The sequence below is a fragment of the Callithrix jacchus genome, chromosome 6, assembly GCF_049354715.1.
Source record: "Callithrix jacchus isolate 240 chromosome 6, calJac240_pri, whole genome shotgun sequence".
Lineage (NCBI taxonomy): Eukaryota > Metazoa > Chordata > Mammalia > Primates > Cebidae > Callithrix > Callithrix jacchus.
The window spans coordinates 19,604,806-19,623,477 of record NC_133507.1 but is presented as its reverse complement, the minus strand read 5'-3'; the positions used below and the strand labels follow the sequence as shown (position 1 = coordinate 19,623,477).

The 18,672-nt window shown below is 48.1% G+C and overlaps 1 protein-coding gene across 8 annotated transcripts in view; it reads left to right on the top strand.

The window, feature by feature from the left end:
- Positions 1 to 14,481, top strand: part of BLM (BLM RecQ like helicase) — an 89,961-nt gene extending 75,480 nt beyond the window's left edge. For 7 of the 8 annotated variants that reach the window (XM_017973912.5, XM_002749121.7, XM_078326813.1 and 4 more), the window contains 5 exons: positions 2,800 to 2,999; positions 3,438 to 3,630; positions 7,635 to 7,757; positions 9,483 to 9,684; positions 13,525 to 14,481. In XM_017973912.5, coding sequence (XP_017829401.4) covers positions 2,800 to 2,999; positions 3,438 to 3,630; positions 7,635 to 7,757; positions 9,483 to 9,684; positions 13,525 to 13,699 — 893 coding nt within the window. In that variant the 3' untranslated portion in view covers positions 13,700 to 14,481. The remainder of the gene's footprint in view (positions 1 to 2,799; positions 3,000 to 3,437; positions 3,631 to 7,634; positions 7,758 to 9,482; positions 9,685 to 13,524) is intronic. The other variant, XM_054257263.2, reaches the window with a different exon arrangement.
- The last annotated feature ends 4,191 nt before the right edge of the window (positions 14,482 to 18,672 follow it).

Sequence of the window (18,672 nt, the reverse complement as noted above, 5' to 3'; positions counted from 1 at the left end):
TCAGGAGTTTGAGACCAGCCTGACCAACATAGAGAAACCTCATCTCTACTAAAAATACAAAAATTAGCCGGGCGAGGTGGCGCATGCCTGTAGTGTCAGCTACTTGGGAGGCTGAGGCAGGAGAATCTCTTGGGGACGGGGAGGTTGTGGCAAGCTGAGGTTGCACCATTGCACTCCAGCCTGGGCTATAAGAACGAAGCTCTGTCTCAAAAAAAAAAAAAGAGTCATGGCATTGTTCCAGTTAAGGAAGGAAACTTGTCATCATGTAAACAACGGTTGAAATCAACATCTAGACCTAAACATGGTGACAGGACAGGACAGGATACAAAGGTGAATATACTGATGATGTAAAAGTACAATGACCAAAAGTAAAAGAAGGCACATACAGGGAAGGCGCGGGTACTGAGAACATGTCACATTGTGGCGAGGGGAAGTGGTCAGAAGTTCTGTCTAAAGTTAGAAACATTATTAGTACATGACCCAATAGTATCATGGAACTAGGAAGATTCAGGGAAGATTAAAGCAAAGCAGGGGTGGTATGAATGAGATGAAGCCCCATCTTTCATAGTAAAGGGGCAGGGGCAATAGATAAATGTCAGGCTGGTGGACAGACGGCAAGATTTCAGGCCCTTCTGTGTGTAGGGAACCACCTGAATAGCTGAAAACAGAAACTGTTTAAAAATTGATTGCCTTGGGAAAGCAAAGGATGAGGCAGGGGAATATTTCTTTTAGTTATAAACCTTTCTGTCTGGGTACAGTGGCTCATGCCTGTAATCACTGGACTTCAGGAGAGCAAGACAGGTGGATTCCTTGAGCCCAGGAGTTCAAGATCAGCCTGAGCAACCTGGTGAAACCCCATCTCTACCAAAAATACAAAGATTAGCCAGACATGGTGGCAGGCACCTGTAATTCCAGCTACTCCAGAGGCTGAGGTGGGAGGATCACCTGCACCTGTGAGATCAAGGTGGTAGTAAGCTGTGATCCCACCACTGCACCCCCAGCCTGGACAACAGAGCAAGACCCTGACTCAAAAACAACAAAACCATGTTTCAGCCAACTTTCCTGGCTGTCATCAGCAGTAGGGTTGATCCATGCCACCCAGCCCATTGGTAGCAGAACGGTTGTCTTGTTTCTGTAATGTGGCCTTTCAGGGATACAAATTACTTAAAGAAAAATTTGAATAATTCAGGATATATGGCCAGAAGCCATTTGAAATTGACAATAATATAATTATTTGGAACTCTTTAAAACAGAGCTAAAGCTTTACATAATAAGCATTAATTCTGATTGTTATAAATGTCACAAGGGCTCTTAAGTAGATTGTTACGATAAAATTGTGTATAATGTAAATGAAGACATTAGCAGTTACAGCAGCTCCGGTATGAAACAGGGTCCAGCTGCCTGTGGCTCTCAGCTGGCAGGAGAAAGAGGGAAGCATGCGTACATATTCCTGTCTTCGCCTCTCCCCTTGAGCATCTTGTCTTTGTGGGGTTGTGCTTTCTTTTAGAATTTGTGTAGGCTTCGTTAGTGAGGATGACAAAAAGAACAGACTTAAATACTTAGATTATAAACTAGTAGCAGTTTTGATAACCAGGGCCAGGGATAGTATTTATAAAATTGATTGTCAAAAAATTTTTTGTGGCCAGATACTATTGCTCGTGCCTGTAATCCCAACTGTTTGAGGACCAAGGTGGGAGGACGCTTTGAGGCCAGGAGTTAGAGACTAGCCTGGGCAACACAGGGAGACCCTCGGCTCTACAAAACGATTACAATTATAAAATAATGTGGAGTGCCATTGGATTGTTTGCAACTCAATGGAGAAATAGTTGAGGGAATGGATGGCCCATTCTCCATGATGTGCTTATTTCACTTTGTATACCTGTATCAAAACACCTCATTTACTACACAAATATATACACCTGCTCTGTACCCACAAAAATTAAAAACTAATAAATACTAGATGCACTTAAGTATTTAAAATTTTTTAATTAGCTGGGTGTGGTGACCTGCACCTGAAATTTCAGCTGCTCAGGAGGCTGAGGCAGGAGGATCGATCACTTGAGCCCAGTAGTTTGAGCCTGCAGTGAACCATGATTGCAGCACTGCACTCCAGCCTCCACAATAGAGTGAGACCTGCTGTAACTAGATAAGTAATGCACAATTATCCTAATACATAGCACAGTAATAGGAAGCTATTATGGTTTATGTAAACTCTTTATTTGATATATTTGCTCTAATATAATTTTGCTACTTTCTTTTGCCAATGTGTGTTGTAAAAACATAAGGAAAAGTACAAGGCCGGGCGCTGTGGCTCACGCCTATAATCCCAGCACTTTGGGAGGCCGAGGCAGGTGGATCACGAGGTCAAGAGATCGAGACCATCCTGGTCAACAAGGTGAAACCCTGTCTCTACTAAAAACACAAAATTAGCCAGGTGTGGTGGTGTACGCCTGTAATCCCAGCTACTCAGGAGGCTGAGGCAGGAGAATTGCTTGAACCCAGGCAGAGGTTGCGGTGAGCCGAGATCACGTCATTGCACTCCAGTCTGGGTAACAACAAAACTCCATCTCAAAAAAAAAAAAAAAGGAAAAGTACATACATACAACCATAGAAATTTTAGCATTCTACTCAAATATTCTCATTTTACAGAATTGAGTGTCTGTGCCAGGGGTTTTCCTGTGGAATAGGTGATCTAGTCCATCTGTCTAAACCTGTCCATAAATGACTTTTAGCCTCTTCTACTTGAGGGTGATGATACGTCTGCATTTACTCATCTTCCTTCCTGTTCCTTCTTGTCAGGGAGTAAGAGTGCAAAAATCCAGTCAGGTATATTTGGGAAAGGATCTGCTTATTCACGACACAATGCCGAAAGACTTTTTAAAAAGCTGATACTTGACAAGATTTTGGATGAAGATTTATATATCAATGCCAATGACCAAGCGATCGCTTATATGATGCTCGGAAATAAAGCCCAAGGTGTACTAAATGGCAATTTAAAGGTATGGTATTTTTAATGTTTATTTCATTATCGCACAGTGAGCAAACCAAAATACATTACCGCGAAGTATAGCGTCTTTGCCAAAGCTTGTAGATACTGAGTTTATATGTACTATTCTATGTGAACATATTGTGTTCTTAAATTGGAAAGGGATCTTAAAATTCAACCCAAGTAATGTGACACCTGTCAAAAGGAATGTAATGGGTTGTCAGGTCACTAAATATCTATTATTAAAGAAACATTTATCAAGAGGCTATTCTATGCTTGACACTGGAGATATAAAGATGGAGAATGCACAGCCCCTGTTCTCAGGGAGCTCACTATCTGCATGGCCGAATAGAATGACCCCCAGAAAATGCAACTAAGCATTAAATAAAGCCCCTGTATGGGTACAAGTGCACATCTACCCACTCCTGTGGTTTGTTTCTCTCTCATAAAGGTAGACTTTATGGAAACAGAAAATTCCAGCAGTGTGAAAAAACAAAAAGCATTAGTAGCAAAAGTATCTCAGAGGGAAGAGATGGTGAAGAAATGTCTTGGAGAACTCACAGAAGTCTGCAAATCTCTGGGGAAGGTTTTTGGTGTCCATTACTTCAATATTTTTAATACCGTCACTCTAAAGAAGCTTGCAGGTGGGTACACAGGTATCCTTTGTTACTGGACACTTGTGAATAGGCGGAGAGTAAATCTTGCTAGGGAACTCCTTAAGTGATAAATAGATCTCAGTGGTTTGTTTCCTTTTGGGGTTGTTTTGAGGCAGGGTCTTGCTGTGTTGCCTGGGCTAGATTGCTGTGGTGTGATCATAGCTCACTGCAGCCTCAACCTCTTGGGCTCAAGTGATCCTTCCACCTCACCCTGCTGGAATGCTGGGATTGCAGACAGTGATGAGCCACCAAGCCTGTCCTCAGTTGTTTTAATTATTTTTAATCTCTGGATTAAAAGTTAAGGGAAACAATTGAAACTTACTCTTTTGTTTTGTTTTGTTTTGAGACAGATTTTCGCTTTCATAGCCCAGGCTGGAGTGCAACCTCTCACTGCAACCTCTGCCTCCTGGGTTCAAGCAATTCTCCTGCCTCAGCCTCCTGAGTAACTGGGATTACAGGCGTACCCTGGCTAATTTTGTGTTGTTAGTAGAGATAGGCTTTGTTAGTCAGGCTGCTCTTGAACTCCCGACCTCAGGTGATCCACACACATGCCTCAGCCTCCCAAAGTACTGGGATTTCAGGTGTGAGCCACCATGCCCAACCAAAACTTACTCTTTTTTTTTTTAAGGACATCTCAAGACCATTGACTATTAAACTCATTCTTAAACTAAAAAATATATATACATATATACGTATGTATATATATTATGTGGTATATGTGTGTATATATATTTTTATATACATAGGTTTTTTAGCATATACACAGTACTTTGTTATATATGGTATAATGGTACCCTATATGTTATATATAGTATAATTTTAATTTTAAACTAACTTCTAAAGAGCTAGATGTTAGACCAGGCATGGTGGCTCACGCCTGTAATCTCAACACTTTGGGAGGCTGGGGAGGGCAGATCACTTGAGGTAAGGAGTTTGAGACCAGCCTGGCCAACATGGTGAAACCCCATCTCTACTAAAAATAGAAAAATTAGCCAGGCATGATGGCACACGTTTATAATCCCAGCTACTCAGGAGGCTGAGGCACGAGAAGCACTTGAGCCCAGGAGGCAGAGGTTGCAAGGAGCTGAGATCGTGCCACTACACTCTAGCCTGGGTAAGAGAGCAAGACTGTGTCTCAAAAAAAAATTTTTTTTTTGGACGAAATTTTACTCTTGTTGAAGAGACAGAGCAAAACTCCATCTCAAAAAAAAAAAAAATCTGCAATGAAGAGCTAATTTCCTTATTAAAAGATTGTATTTTATGCTTCTTTGAATCTGGATCTAGCATACTGCCATGTCTTTAGTTAATAAATTCTTACTGGTCTGAGTTATTTCTGTGGGCAGATAGCCCAGCCCAGAATTTCAGTATTAGAGTCCCTGGAAATCAAGGTGTTCATATAGTTGGCCAGCTGGGCTATATTACCTTCCATGTTCTTCTTCATAAAATCTTATCATCTTTTTCATTCCTTCTCCCACCATAATCGGTCATTACCATATTTCACTGACTCAAAGATGCCAACTGTATTAAGATACTGTTATTTTATGGACTATTAAGGAAGAAAAAATTCTGCTAATTAAACTATGACACAGTGTTTTTATCGAAAGAATTGTTTTGTACTGAGTTAGACATTGATTTTTATTATACACAGCCTCTATGAAAAATACATATAATCAAAGTAAATTAGGTACTTGTAAAAAGTTCACATTCCAAGCCTGACTCTTCTGAGTCACTTTTTGACTGAGTTGTCCATGTCTTTGTTTATCCCTATGTCATCACTAACATTCTCATTAGCCACATGGCATTTCCAGAGTGTTCCACTATTTTCCCCAGGATTGAATGGAAACCTCTGTTATCAGTTCTGTTTTGATGGTGGTGGTTTCTTGATGATGCCAGAAGGTGTCAACAGAAGGTTGTACATCTCTCAGTAACAAAAACATAATGCTGCTTCATCTACTTTGGGCATCTTCATTCTGAGGCCATGTAAAGCGCTTGCTTGTATTTGCAGGAAACTGTGGGCTTGGGTTTTTAGAGACAGGGTCTTGTCCTGTTACCCAGGCTGGGGTGCAGTGGTTAAACACAGCTCACTGCAGCCTGTATTAGACTCAAGTGATCCTCCTGCCCCAGCTTTCTGTGTAGCTGGAACTACAGGCATGAACCACAATGCTTGGATAGTTTTTTAATTTTTTTGTAGTGATGGGGTCTTACTATGTTACCCAGGCTGATCTTACACTCCAGGGCTGAAGCAGTGCCCCCGTCTCAGCATCCCAAAGTGTTGGGATTACAGACATGAGCCACCATGCTCAGCCAGATAATGCTTTTCTTTTCTTTTCTTTTCTTTGAGATGGAGTCTCACTCTTCACCAGGTTGGAGTGCAGTGGTGCGATCTCACCTCACTGCATCCTCCGCCTCCTGGGTTCAAGTGAGTCTCCCGCCTCAGCCTCCCATGTAGCCACAGGTGTGCGCCACCACACCCAGCTAATTTTTGTATTTTTAGTAGAGATGGGGTTTCACCATGTTGGCCAAGATGGTCTCGATCTCTTGACCTTGTGATCCACCCTCCTCAGCCTCCCAAAGTGCTGGGATAGTGCTTTTCCTAATGCTGGATGTATTCCCTGCCCCTGTGTTTCAGAACTTTTCTGCATTCACAATCTTTTTTTTTTTAATGCTAATCACAGTATAGTCTTTTTGAAGATGTGTCATGGCAGTTAGACACAATGCAAGAGGTACGAACAGTGCAGTGACTTTGTTGACATGCTGACAGTACTAATAGCTGTGACTCAGTTCCCATATGCATGAGCAGTCACAACCACAAGGCAGCTGCCATTTACCATCAGCAGTTCTAAGACACATCTCGACCTCAGGAATGCTAAATTGTGAAATGGTGTGTGTCTTTGGAGTTGATGAAATACGGTTTTTTCTTATGTTATTTCTAGGCTGTTAGGGTAGTTTCTTAATTGCCCTCCTTACCTCCAGCTGTGAGTGTGATGTACACATTTTAATCTTTCAAAAACTAGTAAAACTGCAATGGCTGTCCTGATAAAGTATAAGTTTTACCAAGGGTCTATATTTCTTCTGCCTCTCCCACTTTATCTTCCATTAAACCCCTTCATCAACCTTCTGTTCTGTCCCACGATCTGCTGCTTTTCCTCTGAACATGGGAATGATGTGAAAATCACAGATGGAAAAGGATTTGAAATCCACCCTTTGCTCAGCTCAAATACATAGGAATGATTACTCCCTCATGCACCAGTCAGTCCTACAGAGCCGGCCTCCAAAATTCACCCAAGCCTCGCCTCACTGTGTCTCCACGACTGCATTCCAGTTCACTCCATCCTCACTCACTCCTGCAGTGGCTCCCCCCAGGCTCCCGGATGCTACTCTTTCCTTTAAACAGCAGCCAGGGTGACCTTTAAATGCCAGGCTTGTCTAGCTGCAGGGCTGATATGCAGTCTCTGTGCAGAGGACTCAGCTGCCTGCTTGTTGCCTCACCGCACGTGGGGAAAGAGTGGAGGAAAGAAAACTTTGTGCTGGAGGAAGTAACAATTTGGTTATGCCTTCTAGGGTGGGGTGTCCAAGTCTGGAGTGTGGGGAAGAGGCTGGAGCTGGAAATAGAAATGCGATGTTCGCAGTAAGGAGAGGGCACACCAGTTTCAGCTAGACGAGTCTTGGCCGTGGGAACAGTGGGCAACAGCAGGGCTGCCCCACTCCGCACACATGGCACAGGTCCCACCCTCGGCTGCCCCCTGCCCTGGCTCTTGCCCTTGCCCTGCCCTGGCCTCTGCTGCTGGAATTGAATGATGAGTTCCTGCCCTCTGGGCCCGTCTGCTGCCTCTGAGGTGCTAACTTTGCCTTTTAGAAAATTGGCCTGTGTTCCCAGTACCCTGCAGTTAGTTGGCACTTGGCAGACATGTGCTGAATGCGTGAATGAGCATGAATTCAGTGGGTTTTCCATGGTTGATAATTTAAATTCCTAATTTTATGCCTATGCACAGAATCTTTATCTTCTGATCCTGAGGTTTTGCTTCAAATTGATGGTGTTACTGAAGACAAACTGGAAAAATATGGTGCGGAAGTGATTGCAGTCTTACAGAAATACTCTGAGTGGACATTGCCAGGTTAGTGTACAGCCTTGTGTGTTCTGTAAAAGCCTGTCTAATGTGAAGCGATGTGTCTCACTGGATGAGAATGATGTAGTTTCAGGTTGTGTGAATGCTTCCTACACCTCATCACGCTGACATCAGTGTCACCTCTGAGAGGACACTAGTGCTTCTGCCCACTGTGGGTGCCGTTACTGAACTTACTCATAGGGTCCAGAAGGGGACCTTTGGGCCCAGGGGTTGCTGGTTCCTGTAATGCAAGTGCTCCAGGAATCGGAGCCCTGGATGCCAGTCCCACATCTGCCACCAGGTCATGCTGTGTGACCTCTGGCAAGCCACCAATAGCCTCTTTTGGAATCAGTTTCCTTCATTAAGGAAGGAACATGTTATCTGACAAACAAGTCTGAAGATAAAATTTAAGACACGTGTTTAAATGTTTTGGAAAAGTGAGCATCCAACTAGAAGTTGATCAATATTAGTCACTGACAGACCTGCCTGAGTGAGGGCATCGTCATTAGACATTCCCAGAGTCACGTTAGGCCTGCCCTGTGGCACCTCTGATTATGAGCATTATCATCATTATAGCTTCCAAAATCACTGATGGGGGACGGGGGGATGAGAACAAGCAAGCATTTTGTTGTAGGCGATACTGAGAGCACTGAAGTCACCAAGTGGCAGGACACAACAGACAAGCCTGGTTCAGTGTCCGTCCTGCTTCTAGACAGGCAGCTTGGGGTCTTCCCAAAGATGATGGAAATGATGAGCAGAATGAGATAGTTCAAGTTTGCTCTTTCCCAGTGACAATTTTTTTTCAGAGACAGAGTCTCAGTGTCTCACTCCAGGCTGGAATTCAGTGGCACAATCTTGGCTCACTGTACCTCCCAGGTTCAAGCAATTATCCCACCTCAGTCTCCCCAGTAACTGGGACTACAGGTGTGCACCACCACACCCGACTAATTTTTGTATTTTTTTATAGAGATGGGGTTTCACCATGTTAGCCAGGCTGGTCTTGAACTCGTGACCTCAAGTGATCCACCCACCTTGGCCTCCTAAAGTACTGGGATTACAGGTGTGAGCCACACCTGGCCTGGTCTCCGTGTGACCTATCTATAGGGAGGTTTCATGCATTTTGGAGCCTTGGATGCAAATACTTATGGAAATTACCATCTTCTTTGCAAATGTAAGCTTTATACAGTCCCACCTCCTGCATAATATGTGACATGTTCAGCCATTATGCAAAGACAGGTTTTTTGTCTGTGAAGAGTAAAATAGGGTCTAGAATTTTCTTACGCTCATTACTAAGAAACTGTTGTTCAAAGATAAGATATAGAACCGTTTGTTTCCCTTATATTGAGCTTATTTTTCAGCACATTTAAAATGATAAGTAAAATTGCCTGCCATATTTATAGCACTTGATACTTTTTGAATTGCCTACCAGAACTAACAGCCCAGTCAACAGCAGGAACACAGGCCATCTGCAGCTGAATATGAGCTTAACCTCATGTCTCTAGTTGACTTCAAGACTATCACAAATGTTTTAAATGAGTTCTGATTCTCTTTCATCAAAAACGAGTTGCCATTGAGCACTTTGGGGCTTTGTGAAATAGAAAAATGCTCGATTCTTACTGGATTGTTGAATCCATATGGAAGGAAGGCAGCTACGTATCTGCTGAATGGGCCCCCTGCCGTGTGTCTCTTCATATAGACTAAAAACCTGTAAACATTTGCATTTTCCATTTGTAGCTGAGGACAGTTCCCCAGGGATAAGCCTGTCCGGCAGCAGAGGCCCCGGAAAAAGTGCCACTGAGAAGCTGGACGAGGAAATACCCGTTTCTTCTCACTACTTTGCAAATAACACTGGAAATGAAAGGAAGAGGAAAAGGATGCCAGCCTCCCAAAGGTCTAAGAGGAGAAAAACCGCTTCCGGTGGTTCCAAGGCAAAGGGGTATATTTTGTGACATCTTTTGCAATATAGAGTACAAGGGAAGTAAGGACAAAAGCGCAGCAGCTCTGCCTTGCTTTGAAGCATTTATTAAATAAGCCATTATTAAATATTGCCTCCCCAGTTAATGGAGTGATGATTAAGGTTTGATCCAAAACAAAAATATTTGCTTCAGGAAACAACACCAAAAAATATTTGCTTCAGATGTTTAAAACATCTGCTGACTAATAATTGGTTGTGACTAAAGTTTTCTTTCCTTCTTTTTTTTTTTATTTGGAGACATGGTCTGGTTCTGTCGCCCAGGCTAGAGTTCAGTGGTGCAATCTCAGCTCGCTGCGACCTCTGCCTCCCGGACTCAAGTGATCCTCCCACCTCAGCCTCCTGAGTAGCTGGGACGCCAGACATACACCATCACGCTGGCTAACTTACGTATTTTTTTTGTACAGACAGGATTTCGCCATGTGGCCCAGGCTAGTGTCCAATTCCTGAGCTCAAGCGATTGGCCCACTTTGGTCTCCCCAAAGTGCTGGGATTACCTGCATGAGCCACCACACCAGCCTGCCTAATGTTTCTTGTTTGCAAAAGATGTCTTCCATGTTGATCTTCCCTTAGATATTTGTTTGCTTGTTTGGGATGACTGCTCTTCTCAAGAGGCTTTTATTTATTTATTTATTTATTTATTAAGACAGGGTTTCACCATGTTGGCCAGGCTGGTCTTGAACTCCTGACCTCAGGTGATCTGCCTGCCTCGGCTTCCCAACGTGCTGAGATTACAGCATGAGCCACCAAGCCCGGCCCTCAAGAGCCTTTTCTACCTAAAGTACTATAAATCATGCACCAACTGAATAAATAGCAGAGGGTTTTGTGTCCTCGTGGCTTTTGTGATTCTGTCAGTACTTGCTGCAGAATCATTGGGTCTCCACCTGGAGGCCGAACCTACCCTCCACCTTTCATTAACACCTGGGAGAGTCAACCTCCTAGCCTTTGCAGCAGTAGCGAGAAGAAGCCACAGCAGAAAAACCAAAGTTGAGTCCAGCCAGCCCTCTTTAGGGGCTGCATAAATGGCTTCTGTCTCCCCTTCCCACGTTGGCCTGGCCCTCTCCTCTGGGACGTGTCTGTTCTGAGTGCTTTCCGCACAGCAGAGGAACAACAAAGATAGCCTGCTCTGATCTGTGTAATGATCTTGGCAGTGTTCTTCTTTCTTCATAATTGCATTGTTTCCGACAGCCCCTGTTTGGTTTTCTGCCAGGTCACCCTCTGCCTCTGGCTAGTAGGTAAGCCCTGGCAGGATGGAGACCCTCCCGTCAGCCTTGAGAATGTGACCCCAAAGTAACCACATATTGTAACAGAATTGCTTGCAGAAAAAAGAAACCAAAAAAAAGTCCACAGTCAACTTTTGCAAGCTGTTGTGTTTTCTCTTGCAGTTTTTCTACCTCTTGTCCTTCTGGGTAATAAAAAACAAAAACGGAGTGGGGGAAGAGAAGGGAAAGCAGACATTATCAAATTGCCATTTTCTTGTTAAGTCCATAAACAAACATCTTGGATGTGCTAATCCTTCTGCCAGAGGACAGAAACTAAAGGCATTGGAAAACGTCCGTTTAATTCTGTGGTTTTTAGGAGCAAGTGATCAGTAAATGTTGAGTGAGGACATTTTCTTATTTTCGTTATTTATTCCTCCGCTTTGGGAAATACTCATTTCCTCAATAGCCCACACAAAGCTGGAGACCTTAAAAGGCGTCTGGCTCAACACCCCAGGCTTGTGAAGAGGCTGCTGAGGCCTGGCCTGGGTAGAGCTTACTGAAGGCCAGCCCTGCCTGCTCTCAGTTCCCAAGGTAGAAGTGGACTCTGGCCTGCCCACACCTGCCCAGAGCACACTCACTTCTGCACCAGGCCTGTGGAGAGTCCTAAAAACGCATGGTCTCCCATCTCATTATTAGAACAGAGCAAACCATACGTCAGTGCTCACTGCTGTTGGCTCCCTTATTTAATTTTCATAACTTTCGTTTGTATGGGTAAAGCGATTTGCAGCATCACCTGGAACCTGATCTGATAAGAAGCATTAAAGTTCACACTCCTGCAAAAGCCAGTACCAATTTCCATGCTTGTTTTCAATGAGCCTGGTGTTTAAGATGGGATTTCTTGTTTTTGTTGAGATGGAGTCTCGCTCTGTCCCCCAGGCTGGAGTGCATTGGTGTGAACTCTGCTCACTGCAACCTCTGCCTCCTGGGTTCAAGCGATTTTCCTGCCTCGTCCTCCCAAGTAGCTGGCATTACAGTGCCCACAGCTGCACCTGGCTGATTTTTGTATTTTTAGTAGAGATGAGGTTTCACCGCATTGGCCAGGCTGATCTCAAACTCCTGACCTCAGGTGATCCATCTGCCTTGGCCTCCCAAAATGCTGGGATTACAGGCGTGAGCCACCGTATCCGGCCAAGATTTGATTCTTTTTTAAGCACTGCCAGCCAAAGCCAGTGCCCTGTGTGACTTTGTTCCACCCTTGGAGCAGCCTCTTTGTGCTCCACTCTCCTTTCCACTGACCCAGTCTGCTCCCCAGATTGAGAGTCCCTGTGCAGTGAAAGAATACATGTGGCTCTCTGCCAGCAACCTCACCTCCCCACCCTACCCTCAGAGTTTTACGTCTTCAGAACAACACACAATGAAGCAGTTGTGTTCTGGGCTCTCTGAGTGGGAGTAAATGGATGGCCCAGGTGAAATGGAGGCTGCTGTTGGCAGATTCATTCTGTAAATCAACATAAACAGCAGGTTTTCACTCCAGGCTTAATTTCCCCGCAGGAAATCAGCAGAGGAAAACTTCAGGCTGCCTCTCTGCCAGTTTAGCAGATCTTTGCCAGTTCTGTAGTAAAATTGCCCTGGAGCCAGAGTTTAAGTCATGGAGCCCCACCAAAATGTCACCCCCCACAGACTGTGGCCCTGATACTCTGTACCGCCCATTCAGACAGGAGGCTACTTGCATGCCCTGGTGCCACGGAACTCATGATGGGCCTGACTTCAGCCGGGTTACAAAGCAGCGGGAGTGGCTTCTGTAGGTAGTGCTGCCTGCAGTCATCACTGTGAACATGCCGCCCTGTAGTCTGCTTTGTTTTTTGTTTCATTTAGGGGTGGGAAGGGAACCGTTATCTTAAGGTTTGCAAGAAAAGTGATGCAGGAAGGACTTGGTAATCGGCTGTGGCGGAGTCTTCCTTGGCTTTAGAAGGCAGCGAGTGGGAGGGAGAGCTGGTGGATCTCTGGGTGTAGGCAGGTGAGCCAGGGAGCTGCTGGATGTGGCCCTGACAGACAGGCCAGACCCCGGGATGAGGCAGCTCTGTCCTCCCCTGGAAGCCGCATCTGCAGCCTCCCTGCGCGAGCCAGGAAGACCCCAGCTCCGCCCCTCCTGGCCACCCACCCTACCCCACACCTACTCACCCCACAGCTGCCTTGCCCCCGATTGTGCAAGTCCAGTCACTCTGGGGCTCCTGCCAGCAGGGAGCTGGGGCCTTCCAACAAGGTGTTTCACTTTCTTAATCTGGTCGGAATAGCTGAGGGCACGTGCACCTCTGTTCCTCTGGTGTAGGCCAGGGAAGGTGTGGGTGGAGAGAGTTCGGTGGGTTGGTCACAAGTTAGGAAATTAAGAAACAGTCCTTAACATTTCCGAAAGAGAAATTCAAGAAAAATTTGTATGAAGGGCAGTGGCTCTGGATCCCTTTGGTAAAGGAAACTTACCTTATCTGGGGGGGGTGTAGGCAGAAAATGCAGGCGGAAAGTCCTGTTTAGCTCTGCAAGTAGAGGAAGGTCATTCACTTTTGGTTTAATTTAACGTTTTCATTTTTTCTTTGTCACATTTCAGGGGGTCTGCCACACGGAGAAAGATGTCTTCCAGAACAAAATCCAGCATCGCTGGATCCAGTTCAGCCTCGCATGCTTCTCAAGCAACATCAGGAGCCAATAGAAAATTGGGGATTATGGCTCCACCAAAGCCTATAAATAGACCATTTCTGAAGCCTTCGTATGCATTCGCCTAACAACCGAATCGCAATGTACAGAGACCCCTTCCTTGTCAGCATCTGACCATCTGTGACTAGAAGGCTGTTATTCTTGTTATACCATTTGAAATTTTTACTCGTCTCTATTAATATTTAAATAAATGCTGGGGGGCGATAGATCTTATTTTTAAAATAAACACTTTCTTTTGAATAAGCATGTTTTCCTGCCACCGCAAGTGTTGTGGCCGTTGTTTCTCAGAACGTCTGAGGCAGCAGCTGAATCATCTCCATGCGAGAGATTCTGAGCATAGCACGAAACCCAGAAGCCAAAGGAAGAACCACATGTGGGCCTATGTGAAACTCGAGCTTTCTGTATAAGACAACACAAGCAAAATTCAAAGACAAATGACAGGGAGAAGAGAAGAGAATATATTACAAATGAGTAGTATCCATGATCTACCAAACACCTGTGAACCAGCCAGAAACATCCCAGTGGACAGGTGGACCAAGGATGCAAAGAGGCTCGTCTCAGAAGAAATACGCATGCCCATGGCCAGGCATGCTGGCTCATGAGGTCAGGAGTTCAAGACCAACCTGACAACGTGAAACCCCGTCTTTACTAAAAAATTAGCGGGGTGTGGTGGCACATACCTATACTCCCAGCTACTCAGGAGGCTGAGGCAGAAGAATGGCTTGAACCCAGGAGGCAGTAAGCTGAGATCGTGCCACTGCACTCCAGCCTGGGCAACTGAGTGGGAGGAATACACATCTTCCGCAAACATGAAAATGGTCAGTCTCCCTGATTAAAAATGATAAAACCATGTGAAAGCATTTTTTTGCCTACAAATTATCCACACTGGATAATATCCCAATATTTGGGGTTGGCGTGAGAGTGATTGACAGATGGTTTGGGTGGGAGCAAGTGGCGGTCACTGTAGTCCTTTGGCATTGCGGTGGCCTCACCTTTCAGGATCCTCCATAATGGGCCGGTTGGCCCCAGCATCTTAGGTAGGATTTTGGCCTCTCTTTCCTGAACTCCAGTGGCCCTGTTTTTGGAGTCGTGTGTTTCTTAGCTGTAGGTCACCTTTGCCCGGTTCCCACGCAGCGAGGAAGTGGCATAGGTCGCGAAATGCCACACGTTGGCCTGCCCTTCGTGTGATGTTACCTGTTGATGTTACCTGTGACATCACTCGGGAGGGTGTAGCTGGGGAGACCCTGCCTCTGCCACAGGTGTGAGGAGAGGGTTGGTAGGAAGCCCTGGGGACTCAGTGCTGAGAGGGACCCACACTTGTGGCAGCATACCTACTTCCTGCCTCCTCGGCTGCCCGCGAGCCTCAACTGCCACCTGTGGGCTTTGGCTTTGCGTTTAATGGTGGGGACTGGCCAGGCGAGTTTGCTGAGGGCTGCGTGCCATCAGCTCAGCTGCCTTCCAGATCTGACATTTTCAGAGGCTGTCCTTCTGACCAGAAGAACCTTTTCTGGCAGTGAGGAGTGGAAAGGAGACCCCTGGGGTAATGTCCCCAGTGTGAGGCCACCTTGGAGAGTTGCTTGTCCAGCCAGGGCATCTGGTGGGACACATCATTCCACCTGCTGCAGCAGCTCAGGCCTTGGTGGTGGGGGTGGATTCTGGTGCAGACGCACCACTGCTGGGCTCTGACCACGTCCCCTTGTTCCTTCTGGAGATGAGTTAGCCCTCAAGGTTGCAAGCTCTGCCTCCAGGGGCTCCCAGGGCTGTGGGGGAACAGAGGAAGGTAACGTGCGTGGATCCTGAAGGTGGAGCACAGAGGCCGTGTGGGCCCCACCCTACCCACAGCCCTTCCCTGTGTCCTGGGAAGAGCTGATGGTGGTTCACCCCTGCCTCCCAACAAGGAACCTGAGGCCTGGAGACCTCTGACTTGCCTAACTCAAATGACCACAAGCAGCAGAGCCAGGCCCACACCCAGCTCTTGAAAACATTCTAGGTTGGAACAGGCTCTGCTCAGTTTCTCAGGACCCGAGAATAGACACAGAAAATGCAAGCAGCCTCCTTCCTCCAGCTCATCCTCCAGCCCTCCCGGACCCCCCCCCCCAGGGAAGGCTCTGCATTTGCCAAGTGCAACCCCAGGAGGGACGAAGCAGGAAAACTTGCCCTGAACCAATGCCAAGGCCTTGAAGCCAAAGACAGATCCACAGTGACAGCAAAGCTTCTCTGGGCTGGGCCCTGCTGGCAGCCCTCCATGGGCACAAATCGCCACCACCTGGGGCAGGAGGAGATACAAGACCACCAGGGAAGGCCAGCCTGGGACTCATCACGGACTTGTTCTCCCCGAGGTACAGGAAGGCCTGACTCTCCCATAGTCACTGTCACCCGTTGGAAGGGCACAGGCCCGACTGGACTCTGACTCTGCAGCTGCACACACACCCTGCTGAGGCCCTCACATTCCTCACGTTGCAGAACGCTGGCAGACAGGCCCTTGCTCACCTCCAGGAACAGGGAACCCACCACTCTCAGAGGAAGAGAACAAGCACAGAGAGCCCTGTGCTAAGGGCTGTTCTGGGAACCCAGGAAATTGACTTCTTCCATCCCTCCCACAGCCCTGGGAGGCAGGCACAGGATGTTGGCCTTTTTTATGCAGAAACCAGAATTCAGAGAGGTTATGTAACTTGCCCAAATCCACGCAGCTAGGAAGCGGTGGTAAGTAGGGTAACACACATCTCGACTTGCCCTGAGAGTCCGGTTTACATCTGTTGTCCGGGTGTGATGATTAACATAGCTCACTTTCATTCTCAAAAGTACTCCAGCTCAGACTAGAAGTTCGGTGGCATCAAGAACCTGAGCTCTTTCCCTGAACTGTCCACCCTCCTCCCCCAACCCCACTTTCCACCCAGAGCCTCAGGGGCCACCTGCTGTCGCCTGCTCAAAACTCCAGGCCTCTGCTGCAGACTCCAGGGACAGAGGCTGCAGAATTATCAGGCAGCACCGCTGAGCTGCGGCTTTTCTCCAGAAGAGGAAGCAGAGGCTGTGGTCCAAGCCCTCTCGCTCTTCTTAAGAAACTGCTGCTTCTCCCACTCTTGCAGCAGTCTGGAGCTGTTGTGAGACCTGAGGCCCACCCTCCCAGAGTCCCCACCCGGCTCTTTCTCTGGCTCGGAGCTGCTACCTGGTGGGGACCCCCCAGTCTGGGACCTCGAGCTGGCAGAGGCCTTTGGGCAGAGACAATGGCTGAGGGGTCTTCCATGGTGGCTGAGGTGGAATCCCCAGGGGCTCCAGCAGCCACTTCTCCCTCGGGGCAGCTGCCACAGCCCCATGCGGCCTCAAAGCCAGGGCTCACAGAAGCCAGCTGGCGGGGCACACCCAGGGGACCCAAGCCAGGCCCAGACCCTGCTGCGTGCTCCAGCTGTTGAGTACAGCCTCCTCTGGGAGGCAGGGGCTCAGCTCTGCAGCTGGGCAGGGCAGACCCAGGACTTTGGGACAAGCCTCTCGGCCTGCAGAAGTCTCCTGCTTCTCAAAATACACTCACTCTGTTGTCCCCCCACCCAGAAAGGCTCTCCCAGGCTGGACCGAGCTCCCTGTTGGCAGGAGAGGAAGAGAGAAAACCCTCCCTGGTTGGGGTGGACTGTGGACCCTGCCCCACAGAGTCACCACTGGAAAGAAGGATGGGACAAGAAGGTTGATGGAAGCCAGAACTGGAGTCCAGAAATCCCCAGGGACGGTGAGGCATCTCTGGCTCTTGGCTCGGGTCTATTCAGGATGCGGGAGTTCACCCAGAGAGCCTGTTTGTCCCCATGGGTCCCACACACAGGCCACAGGCGTCTGCCTGTCCCAGCCCCATCTACTCAGTCCCTGCCAGGAGCCACAAGGCCCCATGAAGGTCAGGCCCTGGCACTATACCCGGGCCAGGAGTGGAGCAGACAGCTCAGGTCCCTGCTTCCCACAAGGAACACCCTCCTCAGTGGGGTGAAACCTGGAGTAGGGACCCTTGGGGCGGGAGGTGGCAGTGGTGCCCCCGGAACTGCTAACGCAGAGTAAGGGTCTGAAGAGAGAGCCACCATTAACAGACCTGAAACCCCCACCTGGAAGGAAGGACATCAGAGACCCCGAGAGACACCAGGACTTCTGCCCAGAGCCCTGCCTTGGCTCAGGCAGGGGTGGCCCCCTCCGCTGTGGGAGCCTTGAGCCACTGTGACCGGGAGGCAGTTAGCCCTGCTAACCCCAAAGGCGAGCTCAGCAGTCAGCGCCAGGGAAACCAAGGTCGGCCCATGCCAGCCCCACTGCAGACACCTGCCTGCACGGTGGATGTGCAAACCAGGACAGGGATCCACCCTCGCACCATCGTCACCACCAGGTCTGGAGTGGGCGGGACCTGGCCCCTTCCTCAGCCACTGAGTGCCCTTGGCAAGCTCTGTGGCCTCTCTGAGCCCCAGTGTCTCATCGGCACCATAAACACGCCACCTGGTCTGGCCTCCAGGGTGGCTGCGGCAGCCTTTTGGTCAGATATTCCACAAACATTTCTTGGCCAGAGCAGAGCTCCAGCATGGTTCAGCCTTCAACCAGGGCACAGGCAGGGAGGGAAACACCATGGGAGAAGGAGAGAGCAGTGTTGGGGTATGTGGGGATGGGGGTGAAGACCCCAGGGCCAGCCCGGGGCCAGTGGACATGGGGGAGGGTGCTCAGGGGGCTGAAGTGGCCAAGTGACCTCCAGGCTGACCATTCCAGGGTCCAGCCACCCCTGCTGAAGCCACCCTGTGCTCGCCTTGCTGGTCTTCTCCTCACCTAGGAAGAACAGAAAGGACATGGCGCCCACTGTGGGACCCTATTCCTGAGGGGAAAGGCCCTGTACCAGCCTGGCCACCGTCTCACTGGTAGGACATGTGCACCCCAGGCTGGGCCACCTGCCTGTATGGGCTCCAGCTCAGGGAGCGGGCACAATGGGGGTGACCCCAGCCCACTTGCCAGGTTTCCTGCCCCACAGGCTCAGCTTAGGGCTGCACCTTTGCCCCAGATCTGGGTTATAGCCCCAGGGACTTGGCACACA